The following is a 21,913-nucleotide window of genomic DNA, read 5'->3' on the forward strand; positions in this document are numbered from 1 at the left end:
CGCCCGCCCCCCCCCCGTCTCTTGACTGCTCCCTCCAGAACCTCCCTGCCCCTTCTCCGACCCCCTGGCCTCCTTACTCTGCCGCTCAGACCAGCGTGCCGGGGAGGAGGAGCAGGGGGAGGAGCTCCAGACTGCCGGTGCGAACGGCCGGCTGGTGATCTGCAAATGCAGGGAGGGAGCGATCTCTGCTGCAGGGGAGAGGAGGGGTAAGAGGGGGAGGGGCTCTCTGGCTGTCAGAGCCCCATGTAAGTGGCACCATCTTGCCGGCCTCCCTGTTAGCCGCGCGTGCTCTGCATGGGGGGGGAAGTCCGGACATTTGGGTCACAGTGGACGAGAAGCTGGATATGAGTCAACAGTGTGCTCTTGTTGCCGAGAAGGCTAACGGCATTTTGGGCTGTATAAGTAGGGGCATTGCCAGCAGATCGAGGAACGTGATCGTTCCCCTTTATTCGACATTGGTGAGGCCTCATCTGGAGTACTGTGTCCAGTTTTGGGCCCCACACTACAAGAAGGATGTGGAAAAATTGGAAAGAGTCCAACGGAGGGCAACAAAAATGATTAGGAGTCTGGAGCACATGACCTATGAGGAGAGGCTGAGGGAACTGGGATTGTTTAGTCTCCAGAAGAGAAGAATGAGGGGGGATTTGATAGCAGCCTTCAACTACCTGAAGGGGGGTTCCAAAGAGGATGGAGCTCGGCTGTTCTCAGTGGTGGCAGATGACAGAACAAGGAGCAATGGTCTCAAGTTGCAGTGGGGGAGGTTTAGGTTGGATATTAGGAAACACTATTTCACTAGGAGGGTGGTGAAGCACTGGAATGGGTTACCTAGGGAGGTGGTGGAGTCTCCTTCCTTGGAGGTTTTTAAGGCCCGGCTTGACAAAGCCCTGGCTGGGATGATTTAGTTGGGATTAGGTCCTGCTTTGAGCAGGGGGGTTGGACTAGATGACCTCTTGAGGTCCCTTCCAACCCTGATATTCTATGATTCTATGATTTAGAAATTCCCCCCGAACGCTATTTTTAGCTCTAAAATCCGGACATGTCCGGGGGAATCCGGACGAATGGTAACCCTAGAGAACCACTGATCTAGAGGAGCACATCTAGCCAGAGGTGAATTAAGATTTATTGGGGCTCTGGGCACAAAGAACATTTCGGCTCCCCACACCTAGGGGGGCCATACCCCCCATTTTTAACATGGGCGTAGTAACCTTGGGCAGGTGGCAGGAACTGCGCTTCACTGTGGGGGAGCTGATAAGGTGGGCAGGGCCTGGGTCTCTGCACTTAGTGGCTTCCAGCCCTGGGCTGCTCAGTGCATCTCACGGCTTCCCTCTGCTGAGTGGAATTCACCAGTGCAGGGCAGCGCCCAGTTCTCGCTTGCGTCTCTTGTCTCTGTGTCTGTCTGTCTGTCTATGTCTGTGTGTTGTGGCTAGCTATGTCTCTGGGTCTGTCTGGGTCTGTCTTGTCTCTCTCGGCGTCTGTCTGGTTTTGTCTCCAAAGACTCAATGATTTCAATAAGTATTTTCTTGCATTAAATTACAGAACCCTGCTGCCCCTCCTCCTCCATGCTCTCCAAGCTCCCAGACAAGCCAGCGGGTGAGCTTGTCCCAACGTGCTTTATCTTGGTCCCCAGGGAACACTGCCCTGGGCTGATAAGAAGCTCCATGTTACCCAGAAGGCCAGTCTGTGCCTCTCAGGAGCTGCAGCATGGGAGAGGCATGGGTGGGGTGTGGGGCAGCGTTATGCCACCATTGCTCCTCCAGGACACTGGGTTGGGCTGGGGTACCCTATGGTGCCATGGAACAGCCTCCCATGGAGTGCTCCACTGCCCCAGACTAGCAGGGGCCCAGTGCATGCCTGCTCCCTCTGTTAACACACCTCCTCCTGTCCCTGATGGCCTTACGCTGGGGACTGCCTGGAGGAGGTGGTGCAGGGCTATTGTGCCAGCCCCACTCCTGGGGAACCCGCTGGTGCCAGGCAGGGGATCTTCCCTGGAAACCCCTTAAATCGGCTTGGCAGTAACTTCCTAGCAGCTGAGGCTCTCCGGAGTGCCCGCAGCAGCCACAGGACGGGTCCGGAGTTTACTGAGCTTCAGCCTGGGGTGTATTTAGAAACAGGAGCAGCCTTCCACGGTCTGATTTCTCATGGGATTTTATTAATCAGAGCCCCACTGTTCCATGCGCAGGGCACTTCAACCAAACTACAAAGCAGCAGGGGACCGGCAGAAGCGCATTGCCTTAGCTACCCTCTGGTAACAGTTCAGTGTCAATATACTAATAGCTCTGCAGGGCTCATGCAAATATTTGACCACCTCAGTGCACCGAGCAGCGGCATGGGCTCCCTGAGAACGTGGAGCGTCAGCCCGCAGCAGGGCAGGCCGTGCTGCCTCCGTCAGATGGCAGACTGCTCCTGCAGGAAGCTTTCCGCGCCCCCCGCGATGCTTCTCTCGGGCTCGGTGGCCAGAGCAGCTTCGCGCAGCACCGTCATGTGCTCCTCCGCAGCAGACAGCGATTGGTCGATCCAGTCCATGCCACTGGTTAGGTGGCAGGCGTTCCTGGTCACCAGGACGAGGTGGCTGACAGACAGCAGCAGGGCTGTTGTCCTGCAAGGCAACCAGGATGCTGTTACAAGTGCTTGAGGACACCAGGCCTTTGTACCACGGTGCCTGGGCAGGAGGTCTGGCCGCTGCAGCCTCCCCGGTGATACTGCTCAGGGATGGGGTGGGACATGCCAAAACGGGACTTTATCAACCAGTAGCTTTATTAATCTCTCAGCAGGAGGCAGTGTGGCCCAGTGGATAGCTTAGCAGACTGGGACACGAGACCTAGGTTCTAGGCCTGACTCTGCCACTGGCCTGTGGGGTGACCTTGGCCAAGTCATTGCCCCACTCCGTACCTCAGTTTCCCCCTCTGGACACTAGGGATAATTGTACAGATTTCCTTTGTAGTGCACTTTGAGCGTGACACAGGAGCTAGGTGGTGGTGGTATTATACAGAGGTATTAGTAATTCTGCATCAGAGCCCCAGTCATGGCCCAGGCACCGCATAAACCCAGCAGTCCCGTGCTGGGACAGAGAGGCCCATGGGAGTCAACTGGCAAAGTGTTCACTGTGGTGTAATAGCAGCTCCTGGCAGGCCTGGCAAACTCACTGCCCCAGGCCCAGCGCACTGCTTTCCTGGTACTTCTCCATGAGTGATGTCCCAGGAGATCCTAGGTCAGAGTGGGCATTAATCTCGGTGTGCAGTGGTAGCACAGGTGCAGTGTCAGGAAGGAGGTGTGGGCACTGACACTCTGCTTTAACATCTGTCACCAGCCAAAGAGGAAGGCAGGTGTTTTCCAGACAGGAGGTCAGAAGCACATCTCTGTCTAATTCAGCATTGTGAGCTCGCGCAGTGGAAGCCCCAGTTACAGATGAAGTGGACAGAGGAATGGGACATCAGCAGGGAAGAGCACTCCAGGGAACAAGCAACGGGGGGAGTTTACTCTCTCTGAGGAAAACCAATGACCTTTGGGGATACAAGCAGAAGGCAAAGAGACACTCCCAGGCAGGAACTGGACAGGCCTATTCCATTCATGAAAACAGAATGCCGGCCTGCCCTGGCAGGAAATGCCACAACGGACATTTGGGTACGAGAAATGGCCGTAGCCAGAGCGGAGCCTGGTAAGTTTAGGCTTTAGACGTTGCGTTCGGATTTGGTTTCCGGTACCTTTGCTCACTAACGCTTTACGCTCTCATCGTTGCTAATAAGCATGTTGGTTTCACTAGAACGATACCCCAGTGCTGGGTGTTCTACAGGGCGCTGAATCATTCACGCTTTCCTGCCCTGTTCCTAGGAGGCAGTAAACCTGCTATTCTGTGAGCGCTCAGCGGACAAGGGGCTGAACACTACAGGGGACACTTCCAAGGGGCTCAGAGGACGGGGTGCACCTCTTGTTAACTGGCAAGGCAAAGTATGGGCTGGCACGGCCCTGGGGAGATGGTTTGGGGGCCAACAGACTGGAGTGTCAGGGAGTTGATACCCAGTTAAGCTCAAGTAATTTTTCCTTGTGCTGAAGGCAGAGGAGTAACCAGGTGACCCACAGTCTTGGGTACCCTGAGAACCGTCACATTTATGTTTCTACGTTAAGGCTGGGTTTGTGTTTTCACGTAACACTGGGACTGTTTGGCCAGCCCTGTGCAAACTGAGCCCCATTCTCGGTCGGCCCCTGGGCACATCTGTTACAATTATTGTTCTTTAACCACTTTGTTCTGGAGGCAGCAGAACCTAGCGTACCAACCCACGTGTGCAGCACAGAATCTGTGTACACAGATGGAATTAGTGGGGAGAGATTTTCAATAAACTCTAAGAAGATAAATATCTGCAGCGTCTCACCTTCTCCCACCTCTTTTGCTAATAAACGGCCCATCTGTGTCCTGCCCACTTTCATACAGTTAAACTCGCTGCAGACGAGTGACAAATGCACCTTGGAGGACACTAGTTGCAGTTAAGCAAGGCCATTAATGCTGTTCATTTCTCTCTTTGCCATTAAACCCTCCCTCCCAATGGTTGCCGTTTCTCACAAGTTACAATGGGCCAGGAGCTGCCCCATGGGCTCGAAGCTGCTCCTGCCCTCAGCAAAGATGGCCGCTATCTCACTAGTGGAGGGGCATGCCTCTAGTAAAGATGGCTGCCGCTGCTGCCTCTGTACCCAGCATGCTCGGCCCAGCTCCTGACAGTAGCCCAAAGGACAGCAGTAGTCTCTTGGCTGCAGATGGCCGTGCAGAGATGTACCCATCGCCAGTGTAACCCACACCCAGGATGAGTGTGGGTTACACCAGGACACTGCTTCCATCCTGGTGGTGCCTGTACGGCCGCGACCCTCTGCACACGTCAAGTGTTTCTTTGGATCTTTCCCCTTCTCTACAGCCCAAGCTGATCACCTAGGCGGTCATTAAATCTCCGCCTGCGCCCACGCAGGGGGCTATGGAGGTGAAAGAGACCCTGTATCACACTGTGCGTGCTACCTGCATCACGGCGTGCCAGAGAGCACAGCCAATACAGGCCTCACATGTGGGAGAGGAGTGGGCAGGGAGTGGCTGGAGCTCGGACTCCATCCCCAACCCAGGCTCAGCTGTGCTGGAGGAGCCAGCACCTGTCCTAGGGGAGGGGCTGGCCCAGGAAATATCTCCCTGGAGCAAGGGGGAGGCAAGGGCCAAGCTGGGACTAAGAGTGGGGCACTGTCCCTGACCGTGGGCTCGTGGTAACCATGCCAGAGCCCTGCATGCAGGTGTGGCAGCCCTTATTCATCTCCCGGGGAGCGAGCACCTTCCCCCAGCCCACACACTAATTCACTCCCACGACCCAGCTGCTCCTCGCTCTTCGGGGGAAGCCCTGGGAAAGGCACTGAGGACAGGATCGGGCCCTCAGGATGGATGCAAACAGCATTAGCTTCTCCTGGAGCGCTGGGAAGGAATGTGTGTGCCAGAGCAAGGCGCAAACTCCACCAGGGCAGCAACGTAGGAATATAAATAATAATAGGGAGCTTGTCCACAACAGGATGTGGGCACCTAACTGCCACGGTAGGTATCTACGTCCCAGAATCAGGCCTAACTGGGATTCATGAGCCCCCCGCTCAGCAGCTGTCAAACGCTGTAAGCACCTAAACCCTCTGGGCACCACATTTTTGCAATAAAAGCTGTCTCGTTGCCTATGTTTCTGCCTGCGTGAGTACGCGCTGCAGCCCCACGCTCAGCATCCAGCCGTCCCAGCGTGACGTGTGAACTGGGGGAAGACAGGTGACCCTCCGCCTAACTTCCTGTGGGACCCAAGCCGGCAGGCGTGCTCGGAGCTTGCCTTCTTGCTCAGGGCCCTAAAGAACTTATGTAAAATGGCAGGGGGAGGGTAGGTGGCAGGAAGACCCCCCTCATCACTTCTAGCCAAGGGATTAGGCTGTTCCCCTGGGGTGTGGGGGAGATCCCAGTTCAAGTCCTGCTCTGCCTGCTGAGAAGGGATTTGAACAGGAATCAGCCACCCCCCTGGGCAGTACCCTCACCACTGGGCTATGGGGCATTCTCGTGGGGATTTCCCCTGTGGCTAAAGAATGACACCCTAAGAGCCAGTGGCTTTGGAAACCTCGCCCAGAGCTTACCGTGCATCCAGAAGCTTGGGATCCAGAGGCGGGTACATCGACCTCACAACATCATCCACCCTAGGGGGAAGAGAGAGAGCGACCGTTGCTTGTTTTGCACTGTATTTTGCAAGTGCCCTGGTAGCGGTTTGGTTTTTTCCCTCAGCGAGCACATTTCAGAGCCCGGCATCTCTCCCGTTGGCTGTGAACCCCTACAGCGTAGGACGGCACCTAGGGCCAGCGTCGCAAGAGTTCCCACAAGGAGGGGGGCTGATTTTCATAAAAGCCCAGCTCCCATTTGGCACTCAAGGGAGTACTGCCCAGATCTGCAAAAGCGCCTTTTGCCCAGCAGTCCCCACTGAGATCAAAGGGTGGCAATTTCAAAAGTGTCTAAGTGATTTAGGAGCACAAGGCCCACTGGAGGCCAGTGGGAGCTTGGTACTTAGACTCATATGCCAATCCCCAGCCAAGCCAGACACTTATTGAGGTGCCTAACTGGAGCAGAACTCTTCCGAGACTCTGGCCCCAGTTGTGGGTGCTGAGCCCTGGGAAATCGGTTCTTGAGCCCTGTCACAGATGGCACTGGCTTCCAGCTTGCTTTCTGGCTGAAACGCAAAGTGTGACAAGCTCTCTGCTGGGCAGGAAGAGCCACACAGTGTTGCCAAGTCTCATTGATAATTGGTGTTTTTCTTAAAGCCCCAGCTCCTGGAGTCCTGTGATCAGGTAAGACTCTCCGCTTACATTTAAAAAACAAACAAACAAGGAAGGTTCTAGCCCCTGTGGCTGTGGAGACAGGCTTGGGAATGGGACTCCAATGGCTCAAAGACCAAACAGCAAATAAAAAGCCATTTATTATTGTTAAGATCTCATGGGATTTGGGACCTCACATGAGGTTTGGATGTTTGGAGTCAGCACTACTGTGAATCTGAATTCGCCCATGCTGTCATTCAGGGGTTATTGCAGATGCCCGATGTTTCCAGGAGTTGCCTGGCCTTTGGAACTGCAGACCAAGTTGAAGCTGTGCGCCCTCAGCCGAAATGGACTGCCAATCCCCTCCACTCACCTGGGGCTGATCCGCTTCGCGACCACAATAATGTCACTCAGGCTCGCGGGAGATTTCATTCGGGCCCCAGAGCCCATTGTCATTGCAACGAGCTTCTCTGTCAAAGTGTGACAAATCTGTTGAGCGAGAGACGTGATCAGCTTGGCTCATTAGAGGCTAGCGAGAGAGAGAAGGACTTGGGAGCCTAGTGGTTAGGGTGCTCCCCTGGGGGAGACAGCTCTCAGGCCAATGCCTATTTACAGATTTCATACACAGTAGAACAACTTCAACAGGAGAGCTGGTGGGACTCCCACCCCAGAACACCCCCTTGGGGGAGGGGAGATTTGGGTTTGAGTCCCCGCTCCCAACCATTGCAGAGTGGGGACTGCAACCTGGGTTTCCTACATCCCAGGGGAGCTAACCAGCAGGTACTGGGCATAAGGGCACAGTGACTATGCTGGGCTGAGCTGGCCCCAGGAGAGAGTTCTCAGCCGAGAATCCCAAGCAGAGAGATGGGTGCCCAAATCCCTTAGGGGGCAGGTCTTAGGCCCCATCTCTCCCCTCAGCATTTCCTGCTGGCTAGTGTAGGTGGCTCCCTGCTCATCTTTCTGGCTCCTGAGAAGCCCATTCTTAGGTGCCCAGCTCTGCCCATGCATCGTACAGGGAGCCTAGGGGCCTGGCCTGGGACTGTGGATTCCCTAAGAGCTGCCACGTCGGAGGGTAAATCTCCTGTGTGGATCGAGCCCGAAGCCTCTGGGAGAATCCTCCAGACCCCTGGCACTGATTCCCTGACCAGCAGCCTGGGTTAATACCCAGGGGAGGCGTTTCTGTGCGGGACTTACCTTGAGAATCGCGATGCAGTGAGAGACCAGGCCCCTGCGAAGAAAGAACGCCTTTGGTTAGAAAAGCTCTGTCTTGTTACTGGCTCTTCTTCTGTCCGCCAGCCTGCGGCGGAAACTTCATCAGCTAAGCATGTCCCATGGGCTCCACAGAGCCTCACTGGTATCATTACAACGTTACTTCACAACCAAGCCCTCAGCGATCGACTGGAAGCAGGGTGCGCTTGTCTAACAGGGCGGGAAGGCCTGGTCCTCACCTAAAACTGAGGTCAACCTGCCTACGTGGCTGAGCAATGTGAAAAATTCACCCCTGAGAGACGCAGTGTGGACACGGCTAAGTCGTCGGTGGAATTCTTCCACCTCCCTGGCCAGTGCCTCTCGAGGGGGTGGAAAACCACTTCTGTCACTGTAGCGAGTGTCTACGCTACAGCGCTGCTGGTCATGTAACTGCCTGCTGAGGGAGGAGGTGGGTTCTCCCTCACGTGAGTCTTTCACCCCAGGCTAGAGCTCTCTTTCCAGCAGAGGTGTTCTGAGCATGGGGCTCACGTCACCGAGGGCCTTTGGGTGCTCTGCTCAGCACCGGAGCATCGGCCGCAGGTGTCCTGCCATCCAGTGGAATCCACAGCCCCAAGCGAGGTGCCCACGGGCCCCATACAATGCACAGGGAGGGCTCAGCACCTAAGACTGGGATTCTCAGTGGCCAGCCAGCAGAGCAGGGAGTGGATGCAGAGGACAGGGGCAGGGCTTAGGGCCCAGATCCACCACGGTACTAGGGCACTCCGATCCCTATAGTTCTGGGTTGTAGGTGTCTGCCTGACAGGCCAGAGGGAGACGCCTCCTTTCCCTCGGGATTCACAGCGTGGACCCTGGCTGCCCTGGAGTGGGTGCCCGAGCCAGGCCAGCCCTTTCTTCTGCTAACCAGAGAGAGCGCGAGAGCCCGCCTGGCTACAGCCAGCAGCCCAGGGTCAGTGCATTCCCCTGGGGTGTGCAGACCCGTTTCCAGCCCCTGCGCTGCCTGCCTGGGGACAGGGACTTGCTTTCAGCCCTGCCACATTTCAGGGGAGTGCCCTGACTACCAGGCTATTGCACATGCTGGGTGAGGTTCTCTCAGTCTCTCCCGTCGCGAACACCTAACGAAATGTGTTGAGAGGGAGGGAGCACAGACGGGGCGAGTGCCGGGGTTCAGATCCCTGTTGCATGGCAGGCAGCACCAGAGTGCAAACATGGGTCTCCCACTCCCCCGTGAGCACCCCACCCTTGGGGCTGTGTGTTCCCGCCACACGCGTCCTGCTCTCCATTACTTCTTAGCAGTTTGCGTGGGGTCGGCGTGCTCCGAGCACACCTGCCATATGGGCCCCTCTCGGCTCGTCTGAGAATCACGCTGAGGCTTAGGGGTGGGGCACGTGTTGGTCGGGGGGACAGCGTCAGGACACAGGCAGCTTAGTGCATGCTGACGGGCGGGAACACGGGGCTGGTCTACACGTAACAATTAGATCGATGCACTCAGGGGTGGGACAAATCCAGCCTCTGAGCGCCGGAGCTATGCCACCCTAACCCCTAGCTCCTGTTGCTCGGGGAGGTGGATGGAAACCCCCTTCCAGAGCTGCAGGCTGCGTCTGCACTACAGGGTTATGCCGGCAGAGCTCTGCTGCTACAGGACCCATCATGGAAACGTCGCCTGAGACGCCTGTGGGGATCAAGGTGCCTCCAGGGCGAAGTAGCAGCTGAGCAGTGTTTCTGAGCGTCAGTGGTGCCCAGATGTTGGATGTAGATGCTTAAAGAGACAGATCAGAGCCTAAGTCCCTTGGTGAGTCTAGTACCTGACCCAGGAACCACTGGGTGGGATGGTCTGGTGGCCCCTTCTGGCCTTAACCTCGGTGATTCTCTGTGCTAGGCAGGACGCTGGACTAGAGGAGGGTCCTTTCTGGCCTTCAAGTCTGAATCTTTACTGGCTTGTTAACCCTCCACCTCTAGCGTCCGTGTTTTGAAGTAGAATCACGCACACGCCAAGGAAAGTTCCTCACACCAAACCCCACCAGCCACCCTGACAAGGAATGGCTCCGAGCACCTGGAACCAAGCCAGAAGGCTGCAGCAGGGCCAGAGATTCCAGACCTGGCTTCCATTTTTGCACCTGGGCACAAACATTGTGACCAGGGATTTGTACCACAAGAATTTGGAGTTGCAAATTAGGGCCCTAAACACGCCTGGGTTTGCACAACTGTCAGGTGACGCACATGAGGCACTGGCTGCACTCCTGGCTCAACAGATAGGCAGGCAACGGGGCACTGAATGATTGTGCTTTGTATTAGAGCAGCGCCTGGGAACCGGACCCCACCCCAAGGAGTTTACACTCTAATCAGCCAAAGGGGGATGGGATCACCAGGAGAGCTGGGGCTAGAACCTGGGTCTCCTGATGCCTCGGCCAAGGCTGCTCCACTAGACCATCCTGCTGCCTACAGTAAGTGATTTTGCTCTAGATAAAAGCATGCTCCCAAGGCAGGCTCTGAACCAGGCGGCAGACGACCGTCCTGGAGCCAAGGAACGTAACCAGGCAGAGCACGGGAGCCCGTTTTAAAGATCACCCAAGAGGCAGCTTTGAAACTCTTACGAAGCGTCTTCGATCCAGTCCTCATTCTCCAGAATGGCCTCGATGTGGGGGTTTGTTATCACGACGTCGTCCAGCTCAAGCTCCGAGGGCTCCGACTGCGTCTCCATCGCCCCAATAAGGTCGACGATCGGTCTGGAACAATCAGGAATGGGTCATTCAGCACCTGGCACAGGGGGCAGTCGGGATGGCTAACTAAGGGGCACGTTTTCTAAGCACCCAAGGGCCAGATTTACAAAGGACTTTAGGCACCTAGGGGCAGTGCCCAAGCCCCATGGATTTCAATACAAGTTAGCACCTAACTTGCCTAGGTGCTTTTGAAAATCCTGCCCAGCTCCTAGTTCCAGCTTTGGGTGCCCGACCATCTTTGTAAGTCTGGCCCAAAGTGACCAAAGAGCCTGGGGGGACAATATCCAAGAGTGCCTAAGGCCCAGAGCCTCAAAGACATTTAGGTGCCTAACTCCCATTGTCAACGGGAGTCACGTTTGAAAATGGGACGTAGGCTTCCAAGTCATTTGGATGCTTCGCAGAGTTTGAGCTGTTAGAGCCTTCTATTTTCAGCTGCATCTGGCCAAGATTTTCAAAAGTGACCTGTGATTTTGGGGGCCCAACCTGAGACTCCCCAATGGGTCCTGCTTGTCAGAAGGTGGGCACACAGCACGCAGCCGGGGTATAAATGATGTCCCAAGGGGCAGGGCTCAGGCGAGTGTGGACCTTTGGGTTTGTGAGAAATTCTCTCTTGGAAATGTTAGAAACACGATTACTGACCCACCTGGATTTTCTGTTCTGTTACCCCGGGGATAACCGCCACCGGGGACCCTCCGAACCGACTGAGCGTCCCTGAGTCTGCACAGGCTGAGCCGACAGAGCGGGACGGGGTCAGTTCAGATTCTTGCCCCAACGTGTGCTCAGTGATAGTCTGTTGTTCTCACTGGGCGCACAAACTCGTCCACTGGGGAATATTCTCCTTGTCACATATAAAAGTTAGTCTAGTCTGTGTAGGTTTCTCATCATCCCAGTAGCTGAGCACCTTCCGGTCATGCACAAAGTGACGTGACTACACCTCTCTCTCCTCCTCTGCCTGGGGCAGAATTGTGCTGTGTCCCTGCTGGGCAGGGACAGGAAATGCAAAGAATCCATCTATGCTGGTTTAAAAGGAGCGTAAGGGAGACGGGCGCTCTGATTTTCAATGGGATCTGAGTTTCTAACTCCTTAGGCCCGGCCGACCCCCAGGTTTGTATAATGTTGGCGGTTAGGGGGAGCGCACCATGGGCCTAAGGCAATGCACCCCACTGGCCTGGATGTGGGTACACTGGGATAAAGGTGCCTTGTAGCTATTCCCCTTCCCCACTTCGTAAAGCACTTTGATCTCCGTGTAACCACATCCACAGCATTGCAGTCAAAGCCATACAGTTTTCTAACGAGGACAAGGCTTTTCTCTGCCATCACGCTCTCTGCCTTAGTTATCTTGCCATTTCTGTGTCAGTCGTCAGCCATCGCCGGCAGGGGCGCTGACTGGCCGTGACTGTTGAGCTGGGCAGACAACCTGACCTGGTAGTGTTAGGTTCTGCAGTGCGTCTCCGGTGCATCAAGCACTGCCTGGACTCGTCAGTACCAGCAGCTCTGAAATCTGCATGCATTCCACCCGTCATTCCACTTTTCAATCAGTCTTTTTGCTTCCTCCCTCTTAATTTGGTGCAAGTGGAGGAGGGGGCTGGACACTTACTTGGTATCATAATGATTCAGGAGATCCTTAGGCCGGCAGTAGCGCTGCCTGCAAACCACCACAAGCGCCACGAAGGACGCCAGGAAGATAGTAGCCAGCACGCCGATGGCAACTATCACCACGGTTTCCATTTCTGCCGAGCTGCTCTCCTGCGCACGGTCAGATGTGCAGTTCCATCTCGTAAGGCACCTCCAGAAATGCTTTATCTGGAACAAAGCAGCACAGAGTGAGCGCCCAGAGAGCAAGTGGGGACCCATTGCTGCTCAGATGATCTGGAAAACTCTGAAGAAGCAAATGTCTCCGTAGAGAGACACTGGCCAGGGAAACATTTCACAACCATTTTTGAGACTTTTCCCCATTGTTTCCAATTTCAGAATGGAACACTCCAAACTCTTTACGACTTGATAGGATCCATCTATAGCAGGCCAAAGAATGAGTGGGGCAGGGGAGAGAGGGATTCTCACCCAAATTTCCCATTTATTTTTCAAGTGTTCAAAATCCCAAACATCATAGAAATGTCAAAATTGGAAACATTTTTGATAGCTCTAATGTGTTAGGTCAATCTACACAGCGAGAGGAGAGCAGCTGGCCAGGAACTGACCAGTGGAACTGTGGCCTGTAGTGTGGGGCTGGGCTCAGTGGCCCAGGGGGTTAATTCCAGTTCTATGTCTTATGTTCTCAATTTCATGCTTCAGGGCTTCAGCCTGTCGCCTGCTGGGGTCAGGAAGGAACTCTTTCCCCCCCGATGCAGTCTGGGTTATTTTTTCTTCCTTCCTCTGAAGCATCAGAGATGGATGCTGCTGGAGACGGGTTCGGAGGTGGTACAGAGAATCCTCTCTCTCAGATGCCTGGCTGGTGTGTCTTGCTCACATGCTCAGGGTCTAACTGATCACCTTTTTCGGGCTCGGGAAGGAATCTTCTCCCAGCTCAGATTGGCAGGACCTGGGGCGGGGGTGGGATTCACCTTCCTCTGCAGTGTGGAGCATGGTTCACACCCCACTAATCAATTCCCTGCCACTGCAGAGGCCTTGGCATGCTGGCACCTCGGTGCCCCCATTCTCTGCTTGTGGTGCACTGAAGTCACTCTCTGGAGGGCCGTAATGTTTTTGTCTAATCCAGATCATTGGACTCGGTGCAGAGGCAACTGGGTGGGGTTTGGTGACCAGTGCTGCACAGGGGCTCAGACTGGAGGCTCTGATGGCCCCTTCTGGCCTTAAACTCTACGACTAACTGGGTCAAACCGGGTGACCTGTGAGATCTAGTCAGAGCCAGAGTGACTGGTGCCCACCCTCGCACCAGGACCCTGAGCACGGCAGCTAACAGAGTAACCCACAAGCATGGGTATTACTTATTCTACGGAGGCACCTGCAGACGTCACCCGAGCGCAAGCCCCGTTGTGCAGGCGCTGTACTAACACCCCTGAGACAGCCCCTGCCCCAAAGAACTGACCACTGAAAAGGCCGGGACTTGCCCGAGGTCACCGGCAGAGCTACAAATAGAAGCCAGGTTCCCTGACTCCCACACCAGAGCCCTACCCTCTAGACCCTACCCACGACCTGTCACAGACACAAGGTCTGTAAAGGTGAAGCTCAGGTTGTGGGCACCTCCCAGTGAGCTGGCTAAACGCTGCCTCGCAGGAGCATTGGTTACAAAGCACTTAGCTGGATAGCCCGGGTTCAGGTCGCTCTTCCCCAGTCAGTCACAGAGATGCCCCGCTCCCAGCATCACCAGCAGAACCGGAACAGCGCCAGGTCCCAAAGCCCTGTCTCCTGGCATTGAGCCAGTTCCGCAGCCCTGTGTGTGCAGTCTCCACCTCACACGTTTCCCCAGCATGACGGTGCTTGTCCTGGCAGCACCCAGGAACAGCTCCAGGGCCTGGTTGTGCCAGGTGCTGGACACAAGATGGTCTCTGCCCCCCGGGGCTGACAATCTCAGGATGAGACAAAGCAAGACTGACAGACAAGGGAGCACAGGGGAATCCTGGTCAGCAGGCAGGGCAGTGGTTCCAGAGCACTGGCAGCCCAGTGCAGGTCAAGTCTTTTGCAGGCATCATGGCAAAGGAGAGTTTTGAGGAGGGCCTGGCCAATGGGGTGGCTTTGCAGGTGCTCGGGGGAGCTCCTCCCAAGCACAAGGGGCAGCGGGGGCGAAGGAGGCTGGGCTCCTGGGCTGCTCAGAGGCGAGCGTTGCCATTGTGATAGTGAACGAGGGATGCTAGGTACAGTGGGGACTGGGGACTTGAACGAAGGCAAGCGGCTTATGCTGGATGCAGTGAGGAGGAGATGCGGTCACAGCAGTAGGCTGGAGAAATGAACTCTGTAGCAGCATTCTGAACGGACATGAGCGGGGCAGGACAGCCCGCGCCGAGGCCAGCCAAGAGGATGTTGTGCTGAGCAGGACGCGATAGGATGGGAGCCTGGGCCAGAGCTCCAACCCTGGGGATAGGGAAGGCTGGAGCTGAGAAATGTTCTGCAGAAAGTGCCGGTAAGATTTAGACAGACTGATGTGAGGACCTAGAGAAGGGGCTGAATCCAGGGATGCCCAGTTTCCAGGCCTGAGTGACGGGCAGGATTGTGGTGCTGTCTTCCATGATGGGGAAAGGAGGTAATGGGGAAGAACTGGGGGGAAGATTAAGAGTCAAGTTTAGCCATGTTGAGCTTGGGCTGATGTCTAGCCATCCACTAGAAGCCGTCAGAGAGATGGGAAGAAATCTTAGTTTGGGCAGGGGACAGGTCTGGAGCAGAGAGGTAGATCTGGGAGTCAGTCACCAGCCCCAAGGTAGTTGCTGAATTTGTTTGCGGGGGCGACTGCCCACAGATAAAGTGTGGGACCAAGGACGGAGCCCTGTGGAAACCCCCAGAAATCTGGAGAGGCGATGAGGAGGATCCACTGAAGGACACATGGAAGGAGCAATTAGAGAGATATGAAGAGAACCAGGAGAGGACAGAGCCCTGGCAGCCAAGGGAGGACAAGATTTCATGGTTGATGGTGTCAAAGGCAGCTGATGAGGATGGAGCACAGGGTCTGAGCTTTGCCTTGGAAGAGGTCATTAAAGACGTTGGCATAACAGTTTCAGTGGCGTGCAAGGGCAGCCCCTAGGTTGAAGAGGGTCTTTCGTGGGACTGGAGGAAGAACTCCAGACAGCGACTCAATGAGCATACAGATGGAAGGTAGGTGGAGAGCAAACGGGTCCAGGGTGGGTTCTTTGGAGGTGGGAGAGACTAGAGCATGCTTGTATTGTGACGGAACAAGCCAGAGGGGAGAGAGAGGCTCAGGAGAAGAATGGGAGACAAGGCCAGAGGTGGTGATGTTGCTGGACCCCTGGCCGCTTTCACTCATGATCACCTGTCTGCCAAGGTCATATGACGTTGTTTTCACTGGATCAATGCCAGCCTAACGAATTGCCAGCCGGCTGTGGACAGCAGTCACGCTGGCGCTGTGGGGAGATGCCTGGCACTGCAGTCCATTCTGTTTGGTGGGTGACTTGGCCAGAACTTGTTGCTTTTTAAAATCTCATGATTATTAAACCAATCTTGTAACTTTTGGGACCTGACTCGTGATTTCTGAACACTTGGGGGGCTGCCTTCATCACCCCAGTCCCTCTCCCTCACCAGGTCCTGGCTGTCCCCCACCCCTGTTCCTAAGAACTTAAGAATGGCCATACTGGGTCAGACCAAAGGTCCATCCAGCCCAATATCCTGTCTACCAACAGTGGCCAATGCCAGGTGCCCCAGAAGGAGTGAACCTAACAGGTAATGATCAAGTGATCTCTCTCCTGCCATCCATCTCCACCCTCTGACAAACAGAGGCTAGGGACACCATTCCTTACCCATCCTGGCTAATAGCCATTAATGGACTTAACCTCCTTGAATTTATCTAGTTCTCTTTTAAACCCTGTTATAGTCCTAGCCTTCACAACCTCCTCAGGCAAGGAGTTCCACAGGTTGACTGTGTGCTGTGTGAAGAACTTCCTTTTATTTGTTTTAAACCTGCTGCCCATTCATTTCATTTGGTGGCCTCTAGTTCTTATGTTATGGTGTGACGAACTGGGACTGTTCTTACTGTGGGCTTTGAATGCTGACAGGGGAGTGTGGCTAGGATAGTCTGCATTGGGGGATGGGAGACTGACCGACGGAGAGTACCTGAGCATGTAACATGAGAACCCAGGAAGGGGTTAGAGGCGAGGTGACACCTTTGCCCGGGAAACTGAACAAAGGCTGTGGGAAGGATCGCTGAAGGCAGAGTCTCAGGAGCTGGCTGGTGATGTGGCTGGGAGGGGAACAGGGCTCTGACCTCCCAAGGGGGCTGTGGTGCCCTGGGACCCCAAGATGGACCTAACTGAGGGGGGTCCTGTTGTCTGTGGCTGCAAGGCCTGTCTTGGACTGTATTCCTGTCGGCTAAACAAACCTTCTGCTTTACTGGCTGGCTGAGAGTCATGGTGAATCGCAGGAAGCCGGGGGTGCAGGGCCCTGAGTCCCCCATACTCTGTGATATATGGGAACAAGTAAATAACTTTTCCTTATTCACTTTCTCCACACCACTCATGATTTTATATATCTCTATCATATCCCCCTTAGTCTCCTCTTTTCCAAGCCGCTTTAATCTCTCCTCATATGGGACCCGTTCCAAACTCCTAATCATTTTAGTTGCCCTTTTCTGAACTTTTTCTAATGCCAGTATATCTTTTTTGAGATGGAGACCACATCTGTATGCAGTATTCAAGATGTGGGCGTACCATGGATTTATATAAGGGCAATAAGATATTCTCCGTCTTATTCTCTATCCCTTTTTGAATGATTCCCAACATCCCGTTTGCTTTTTTGACTGCCGCTGCACAATGCGTGGGCGTCTTAAAAGATGTCTCTGTCTGCTGCTGCCCTCAGTCCAATTTCAGCTGTATGTCGCCATGGCCCTGACCCAGCTATTTGAGACTCCCAGAGCAATTCCAAGGGGGCTTCTTTTTATTAGTTGATTTGTTTTCAGCTTCTTTTTCAAAAATCTTAGTTTACAATCTGCTAAGCTGCAGGAAATTGCCCCGAGTCTTTGCCTGGGGAAGATCCCAGAGTCGTTAGCCCACGTAAATCAGGACTGTGTTATTATTGTATCTGTATTGTCTCTGTCTGGCATCCCTCAGCCTTCCTCTGTTTGCCCAGCGCTGGGCCTGCTTCACAGGGACACGCAGACCCTGGGACAGGTCCACCCAGCACAGGCCCGTGGAAGTACCTGTATTGGGGCCAGGCCTCAAGCACACAGAGCCCAGTCAGTGTCTGGACCTGGCTTGGGCCCAAATTGCACAGGTCCCCGACCCCATGAGCACACGCGGTATTGGAATCCCTGAGCACCCCAGCTGGCGGGGAGGGGACGTGCACTGTTCTTGAGAGGTACAGAAAGATGCTGGGGCGCCAGGGAGCCGGGAGGGGGAGTGCAGCATGGGCAAGAGCCCTGCTCACTATTCTAACAGAATTCCTTGTTCTGTGTTAGAAAAAACATTCACACTGGGGCCCAGACAGCTGAGGGATCCAGGAGTGCCCAGACCCAGCCCAGGCCCAGACCGCACCAAGATCTGGTAACCCAGACCCCACCCAGGCCTGGCCTAGACGGCAAAGGGACCATGGGATACCCAGGCCCGGCCCAGACAGTCCGTGGGATACCCAGGCCCGGCCCCAGAGCACCAGGTGCAAAGTGCCATGGGTTCCCTCCAAACTGCACGGGGGAGAGCAGCCGGTCCCAGCCCTGGTGGCACAGGGCCCCACGAAAGGGGCAGGGAGCTCGGCCAGCTGCCAAGCTGAGCTGGGACAATCTGGTTTGCAAGCCCAGAGCCCTTGAGCAGAGCAGATTATTGCTGCTCTCGCAGGGCCGGTGCCCTGCCCTCGGGGTCTCGGCCCTGGGGAACCTGGGCAGGCAGGGATGAGGAGAGCAAGGAGGGCCATAGGGTGAGCTCAGAAGGATGGTCCGATCCTACAAACTGGAGTAAAGCTCCAAGCTTTCCTACCTGACTGCCGAGGAGCACAGCCAGCCAGCCGCCAGCACTTCCGCAGGGCCGGGGAAATGGAGCAAACACTCGCAGCTCAGCCTGACCTTTACCCCAGTGATTAATATCCCAGCTGCTGCAAACCCAGCAGGGATGGTGCTGCCTGGCTAGGAGGGCTGGGGCTGCAGCGTCGCGCCTCCGCCAACCTGTCACCCACACTGCAGCGAATGGTGGGGAGGCCAGGCCTGTTGCTGCATCGGCCCCCCACCTGCTCCCTCTGGCTTGTCCCTGGCAGGGCCTGCAGCCCCTAGTTCCTCCCTTTGGGAGCTCACCACTTGCTTTCTCCTCCCCGTGTGGTTATATGATCAGCATTTGGTGTTCTCTCAAGCCCCAGCTGCTGGAGTCAGGTGATCACGAGAGACACTTTCCTTGCCAAGAAAAAGTTTCTAGCTCTCCTGGTTGTGGAGCAAAGCTGAACACATGTCCCCACCTCCCGTGTTCCAACACCAGAAGCCAAATCTCCCCCTCATCCCACAAAACCCTTGTTATTTAAAAAAAAAAATGCATGATTTGTCAGGGCCAAACTCATCATTTTGGCCCCTTGTGGGTCCAAGTCAGTCAGCTCTTCCAGGTGGCTCAACGCCCATTGCAGAAGCTGGTGTCACTGGTAGCTCTCAGGCTGCACACCTGGTTTTCACGCTCACCCGCTGTTTTCACTGATTCGGGTGAGACATTCAGAACCCCCTAACAAATGAATCCAGTGCCTGTTTAACAAAGCGCTCTGCGTGCGCGGGGTGGCAAGCAGGGGCACGCGCCCACCCAGTCAGTGGGGGCCCAGAACTCCTCCAGGGTCGGGGCGGGGAAAGCGAGCTCCTCCGGTCCTGGGGCTGCGGGGCAGGGTGGGAGAATCAGCTCCTCCGACCATGGGGGGACAGACTAAGTGCCCTTCCAAAAGTGGCCAAATTTGTATTCCTGTGCATGCCCCTGCCCATGTTGGCAGCCAGGGCAGTAGTGGCAATGTGAAACCATTCAGGCCATCCTGAAATAAGAAACAGACAATGGAGAAAACTTTCTGCTGAGGCAGATCTCAACACAAGCGCCGATTCTGAACAGAACCCCTGGGCTCCTGCTGTGCTCACAAGCACCATGGGAAGATGCCTGATTCCTTGTTTTTTTAAAGCTAGCTCAGTGTTAAAGGCGTGGGAGTCAATAGGGCTATTCAGGACAGAAAGTTAAGACAGTGAGTTCACAGTTAAAGGCTGCATTGTAATGTCTGCACATAAAGGCGCTTACCTAAGCTTGCAGGCAATGTGGTCCAGTGGCTTTCAGAAATCTGAGTTCTAATCTGGGCTCCTCCAGTGGGCTGCTTAGGTTAGTCACTTTACCCTTCTATGCCTCAGTTTCCCCCTCCCATGCTTTGTCTATTTAGCTTGTAATACTGTCCTGTACTGTCTCTTGCTATGTGTTTGTTCAGCACCTAGCGCAGTGAGGCTCTGGGCCCAGCTGAGATTTCTGGGTGTAACATTTGATGTCCTCCCTGCTTTTGACCGTGTCATTTTCTGCCTGGAATTACATTGTGCTATTTGCCATATTCTGCTGCCGAGCACTGGGCCCTCATCTCATATGCCATATAACAACAGTGTGGTAAAAGGGAGTACAGTTAGGGTCCCCTGCCTGGGGCTGGACCTCACCCCACCTCCCGGCTTTGGGGTGAATGCAATCTCTCTCTTACTGTTGCAAGTTTTTTGTGGTCTAGTTTCACTTTTGTAATATTCCCATTTAGATGGTGGAACCATGTTTCTTGTCTGGCAGCCGGATAAATTGCTGCAGACAGTAATTCAGGCACATTATGCACAATTCAGGCCCCATCCTGCAAACACAATGGGGCTACTCACGAGAATGAAATTACTACTGTTTTTCCAGGATTTGGCCCCACCTCTGAGAAATTCCAAACAGAATTCTACCTACAGACTGCAAATAACCCCAGAGACCAGCCATCATTTTAGTGTTTTACTGTAGCCGATCTCCAAGCTCTAAATATACTGGACCAGATCCTCGGCTGGTGGAAACTAATGTACGTCCACAATGCAACTGTGCTGATTTACACGGAGAACCTGGCCCGCAAACATTTCCCTCTCAGCATATCGAGAAAGGGACGTCTCACATATTAACTCCATACTCTGCCTTCGGCTCATTCTAAGTTTATTTTAGAGAGCACCCTCCTCCCCCAAACAAAAATGGATTGTCACGATCATCAGCAAAAGCCTTCCTATAAAGTCGTGCTAGAGACCCAACAAGAAGGAAAGAACAGCCTGGCCTTTCGAGTGAATTTATAACTTATTGCAAAGGAATTTTGATTTCATGATGGCTTCTCGAACAACTCCCAGGAGGGAAAAGAGCAATCGACAAAGTGCAACCTCCCCCAGGCACGTTTGAATTCTTTAATAGGATTAATACTACAGTTTGAATGTCTTTTCTGCTACCAAACCGCTCACAGAGTGAAAACAAAGCAGTGCTCAGGGTTAGCCATTTACTTGCTGAATAGTTTGTTTTAAAGGACTAAAGCTAAGTTGTATGAAAGTTCCTTAAAATGTGTTTTCTCATTAGCAAGCCCAGTTCAAACACAGCCCTGGAAAGAACAATGCAGATCACATACCAAACTGATTCTTCCCCTTTGGAAGCAAGGCTGCCGGCCGCCCTCGGTCCTGGATCACTGTGCAGTTACCTGGAAATATTGTGTGTCAGACAAAAGGGTCCAACTTGCCAGCGTTGGTTAAACAACTTGCTTTCCCTTCAACCAAGATGGACTCTTTCCCAGCTACTTACATGTGGAGAAGTGCCCACTCCGTTATCCGCACCGTGTGCTCTGGCTTGGGTGCATTCCTGACTGGTGTGCTTATGTGCGCTAGGAGTAAAACTGAACAGACTCAAACCTGACAGGGGGCTGAGAGCTCTCTGCTGGTCAGCTGCTCTCACACTCCACAGGCATTCCGGGATCCCTCTTAGGAGACACAAAGAACCACAACAACTGTGCAGATGCTTCATGACTAGCGTAGCAGGAAACTCCTAATCCAAACACTAAAAGTAACCTTCGAATCTCTGTATTGAATTACCTCCGTTTGCCCCATACACATCTGTCCGTCTGGCTGGCCCCCATTACCATGGGAGCTGAGAGCCTCATCCATGTTTTTCTCGTCACACACCCCTGTGAGGTAGGCAGGGCTGTGATCCCTATTGTACCGTTGGGGAACGGAGACTGAGAGAGACCAAGGGCACTCAGGCACTTCAAACATTGCACGGGCACCAATTCACACCCATAGTGACATTCACTCGATTACAGCAAGAGGCTCACCGACAATTGAAATTAGGAGGGATATTAACCAGGATCCCTGGAGCTTGGCATCTTCAAGACACTCTCTCAAGGCTGTAAACCCAGCATTTGACCGCAGACTCACCCTCTGCATCAGGTGACACAGATCGCGTGAAGGGCTGCAGCAGGGTCCCAGCTAAGATGCCAAGGAATCTAGGGCACGCTAGAGGCAGAGCTCCGAAAAGCAGAGAATGATTGTAATAACTGTAGATCCACAAGCCAGTTTGCAGGGAAAGGCGCTTATCCCAGGCCTGGTGCTT

General features: G+C 54.3%; 1 protein-coding gene across 5 annotated transcripts; it reads right to left on the reverse strand.

Moving 5' to 3' along the window:
- Nucleotides 1-2,141: 2,141 nt before the first annotated feature.
- On the reverse strand, nucleotides 2,142-21,205 carry TMEM98 (transmembrane protein 98). 5 transcript variants are annotated; one of them, XM_024205013.2, is made up of 7 exons: nucleotides 21,110-21,205; nucleotides 12,316-12,521; nucleotides 10,593-10,724; nucleotides 7,987-8,020; nucleotides 7,166-7,281; nucleotides 6,124-6,183; nucleotides 2,142-2,596 (listed from the first exon to the last, which is right to left on the reverse strand). In XM_024205013.2, exons 2-7 carry the CDS (start codon nucleotides 12,444-12,446, stop codon nucleotides 2,386-2,388), a joined length of 684 nt encoding a protein of 227 aa, XP_024060781.1. In that variant the 5' UTR covers nucleotides 12,447-12,521; nucleotides 21,110-21,205; the 3' UTR covers nucleotides 2,142-2,385. The 5 variants fall into 5 exon arrangements, with proteins under 5 accessions (XP_024060781.1, XP_024060786.1, XP_029769009.1 ...); XM_024205018.1 differs by lacking the exon at nucleotides 21,110-21,205 and adding an exon at nucleotides 21,009-21,095; XM_029913149.1 differs by lacking the exon at nucleotides 21,110-21,205 and adding an exon at nucleotides 19,103-19,292.
- Nucleotides 21,206-21,913: the final 708 nt, after the last annotated feature.

Source organism: Terrapene carolina, unplaced genomic scaffold, assembly GCF_002925995.2.
Source record: "Terrapene carolina triunguis isolate 2854851 unplaced genomic scaffold, T_m_triunguis-2.0 Scaffold495, whole genome shotgun sequence".
Classification (NCBI taxonomy): domain Eukaryota; kingdom Metazoa; phylum Chordata; order Testudines; family Emydidae; genus Terrapene; species Terrapene triunguis.